Below are 4,327 nucleotides of genomic sequence, written 5' to 3' on the forward strand. Positions count from 1 at the left end.
AATGTCTTAGCACCGGTTTTAGGCTTCTTTCTAGATGTTTTAACTTTGGGGTTTACACCAGTTGTGACAGTTTTTCTTTTCCTAGTCCTTTTTATAGCTGACGGATCCACATATGGAATTTCGTTCTTGGACTGGAACCTGTACTCGGCCTTTGCTCTGTTATTGTCTGCTTGAACTTTTGACTGCATTTTAAATTTGATTGTCCTTTACCAAACATATTAGGCTTATGTTTGAGAGATTGATGAACTTCATTTTCCCAGTATTTCCAATCACTAATATACATGTTCTCAATTTTAGTTTGTTAAAAAAGTTGTTGTTTAAGATGAAGCGTTACTGTCAATGTCCCATCTAAAAATGAAGCCAGATGATTTTTCTGGTCAATTATATAAATCTGTATTTCGTGTATATATCCTAATTTTACAGGAATATAGTGAGGGTTGTCATAGGTAACTGCGCTGTCTGTTTTATTGTACAGGAAGGCATTTCTTAATAAAGGTATAATGGAACAGCCAACGTAGGAATGTTTGCAAATATTACTACAAAAATATAACATTTCTTGTCAAGGAAAATTTTTAGTGTTGCTAAATGCAAAATCTGTTAAAGCTACCTTCCAGCTTCCATCTAAAATTAATTGCTTGCTTAATTCGACACGGAAGTTGTAAGTTTTATTATCCTTGTAAAAATCAACACAGTCTGTGGAACGTAATACAATACGAATGTCAGTCATTTTCGCTGATATCGTTACTCTGTACCCAACTATTATATTTTTTAGGTCAACCGAGCCAGCTGACTAAAGACTGTTTTACACCTTTGACTTTTCGTGTTTTTATGATAGTGTCAATGTGCCACTTTGTCTCTTTAGATTTATTCACTTTTTGCAGTTCCTGTTCATAAAATGATCCTGTCACTGGTGTGTTGTCATACTCCTTAATTTTCTATACGGGAACGCCTTGTCTTTTATATATTTTAGAAATAAAAAATATTTCAGTTGTCCAACGGTCATTGTATTCCCTTTGAAAGGGATGTTTTAAATGAGAAATGCGACTATGTCATGTACTTTAAACTTGTAGGGAATGATACTTTTTGATTTTGAAGTGTTTTTCTGCTTCTTTTGACGACTGACATACTGTAAATATCTGACCTCATCTTGGTTAGAATTTATGACTTCAGCAGGTGTTTATCCCCCTAGGCCTGAGTGATTTCTATGGTTATAATTATAAACAATCGCCTGCAAAACGTCTGTAAAGGTAAACGTGTGTTGACTGGCAAAGTACCTGTACATTGCTTGCTTCAGAAACCTGATACACACTTCGCTATAGTTAGCATGAGTTTCACTTTCCGTCGAGTAATAATTAATATTACGTTTTTTCAAATAGGATTGAAAAAAGACGACCTCTCCATTCTTGTCCTTTATCGCTTCTTAGGGTCTCTGGACGTCTATTTGTAGAACTCAAAACTTTATCAAAGCCTCTGACAGTTTCTTTGTTAGTTTTATCGTATAAGGGTACAACCCACATGTATCTTGAGAATACATCTACAGTTACCATCAAAAAGCGTACACCAGAATTATATTTAGATATAGATTCACAAGAGGCAAGATCTATGTCCCATAAAGAATCGATACCGTTTACTACAACACGACCTCTTTTAAATTTTCTCAAGACCCGTTTTCTGACACTATAACTGTCTTGATCATTTAGCCATTGCTTAATTTTCCTTAGACTGATGTCATATTTTCCTTCTTTTTTAACATGTTGGTATAATGTTAATTAATGGTCCAGAATAAGAAACTGGATTTTTAATATCATACCATATATTTTCTAAATATTGATTAGTATCACTCATACTGATAAATGAACATAATACGGGTAAACATTTCATTTATATACAATAAAACATTTTCATTTCTAATACATTTTATTTGAAAATACATTGCTCACTTATAAATCTGTAAAGCAATCAGAAGCATACACACACAAATCATACTAATAAACTATCATGATCTTTATACCCCGTGGGGTTACACACTGAACAAGATAATGCGCCAAGTAAATTGGCATGATCATTCTGCATATAGCAAGGTTGAAACTGGTCAAAATTGGGTATACACTCATTAACTTGGCTAAATGAGTCCTTCATTTTATTATACATATCAAAAGATAAAATCTGTCCGTTCCTCGTAGGGTGAATGTTAACGGTTCCTGGAGGAGTCCAGTATCTTCTTATATTTACAAATGGGTATCCGCTTTGCACACAAATGTACCAGTTTTTACCAAGATGGCATTTATAGTCTACATCCTGGCTCTTGTCTTGTAATAAATCTATTTTGTGGTCCAACTCAGTGATATATCTTAGAATTTCCCACCACATCTGTTGAGTTAAGGAGATTCCTTCTTTTGTTGGTTTCTGGTCCTCCCATTTTCGAATGTGTATGTAGTGTTGACCTTTAAATTCAGATACTGACAGGAAAATACTTTTGTCACCGTCTAGTTGTATGATACACGATTTATCAACGTTTTGATTGTCTCTTCTTGACATACTGTATTTTACAGCCTTTTTGACGTTTAGTTTCAACTTTTTGGAGGGAGTTTTGGTGGCCATTTTTAAAAACAACCAAAACCTGTAAAAAATAAATAACAAGTTTTAAAAAATATAATAAACATAAGAGTAAAAAATGTCATTCTTTTTTTAAAAAATGATAATATAACAAATATTTCTATAAGGTATGTTTTATGATAACTATTGTTGTATCTTTTTAAATATAATATTATTGAAATAATTACCTGATGTTTTAGACTGCTTGACAAAATGATGTGGCTCAACTTTGAAGTCAGACAGCCGTTTCTGTCCAGCAGTTTGAAACGTGGTTGTAGATGTTAGTCCAGTGTCTTGTGATGGTTTGCCAAATATAAACCCCGAGTTGGATGTTGACTGTTTTGAATCTAAAGTTAAATGACCAGATGAGTTTTGGGTTGATGAAGATGTTTCTAAAACGAAGCATCTAGACGGAATAGTTGGTTTAAACGTTTTTGCAGGTGTAAAGAGAAATCCTAAACATTTAGGTCCTATCATATTTAGAAACACACAGTTTGGAGACCATCTTGAATGTTCCTGCATAGGAATATCATTTGATTCCATATTATGTAGTTTTATTTTACAAGAAAAACACTTCACAGCGTCATTTTCGCCAGTGTAATAAAAACCACTTTTAGCTAAATCTGTTTGTTTTTGCGACATTTGTTTAGGCCATTTTTTAAAGGTTGAAAGTCTGTCTTCGTAAAACATGAAGTCAGTTGAAACAGGCAGAGGTACACTGTCTGTCTGATCCATTTTAACTAAAATAAAACAAAGAAAAAATAGAAATTAATAACAAAGATATAAATTTAAAAAAGGACTAAGGAACAAATATTTATTTTTCAAAGTTCTGTTTGATGGTAATAACTAAAACAAATTAGTACATACCTGACAATTGATCCGATTGTGATACATAGTAAATCTTTTGGGTAAACAGCTTTTGTATCTCAATCTGATTATGTTATCATTAGAGTGAAGTAAGGTGTTGTGGTGAATAGCGAAAACTGGGCTCATTAAATACTCTTGTAGCCGTAAGGAAAATGCTCCGTTTTGTATTCATTATGGCGGCATATTTGTTTTGACTAAACAAATGCTCAGATTTCTATTCAGAAACTGGACATGTCCTCATTTCTATTCATAAAGTTAACATGTCTTAATTTCTATTCATAAAGTTGACATGTCCTCTTTTCTATTCATAAACGTGACATATGTCGTGTTTTCTATTCATAAACGCGACATGTCGTGTTTTCTATTCATAAATTTGACATATTACGTCATCGTTATGTAAACAAAGTGGGTGTGGATCCCCCCCCCCCCCCCCCATTCATCATGGGAAAATGGTCAGCCTGTCCGCAATTTTCGTGTCCGGTCCATATCTTTGTCATCCATGGATGGATTTTCAAATAACTTGGCATGAATGTGTACCACAGTAAGGCGACGTGTCGCGCGCAAGACCCAGGTCCGTAGCTCAAAGGTCAAGGTCACACTTAGACGTTAAAGGTCATATTTCATGATAGTGCATTGATGGGCGTGTCAGGTCCATATCTTTGTCATTCATGCATGGATTTTAAAATTATTGGGCTTGAATGTGTACCACAGTAAGACGACGTGTCGCGCGCAAGACCCAGGTCTGTAGCTCAAAGGTCAAGGTCACACTTAGACGTTAAAGGTCATATTTCATGATAGTGCATTGATGGGCGTGTCCGGTCCATATCTTTGTCATTCATGCATGGATTTTAAAATAACTACGCAT

General features: G+C 34.3%; 1 protein-coding gene across 1 annotated transcript; it reads right to left on the minus strand.

The window, feature by feature from the left end:
- Positions 1-333: 333 nt before the first annotated feature.
- LOC128549549 (baculoviral IAP repeat-containing protein 3-like) lies at positions 334-3,951 on the minus strand. The gene is made up of 2 exons (XM_053526472.1): positions 2,784-3,951; positions 334-2,620 (listed from the first exon to the last, which is right to left on the minus strand). The coding sequence occupies exons 1-2, from the start codon at positions 3,328-3,330 to the stop codon at positions 2,604-2,606; spliced, it is 564 nt and encodes a 187-aa protein (XP_053382447.1). The 5' UTR covers positions 3,331-3,951; the 3' UTR covers positions 334-2,603.
- Positions 3,952-4,327: the final 376 nt, after the last annotated feature.

This window comes from Mercenaria mercenaria, chromosome 16 (genome assembly GCF_021730395.1).
Source record: "Mercenaria mercenaria strain notata chromosome 16, MADL_Memer_1, whole genome shotgun sequence".
NCBI lineage: Eukaryota > Metazoa > Mollusca > Bivalvia > Venerida > Veneridae > Mercenaria > Mercenaria mercenaria.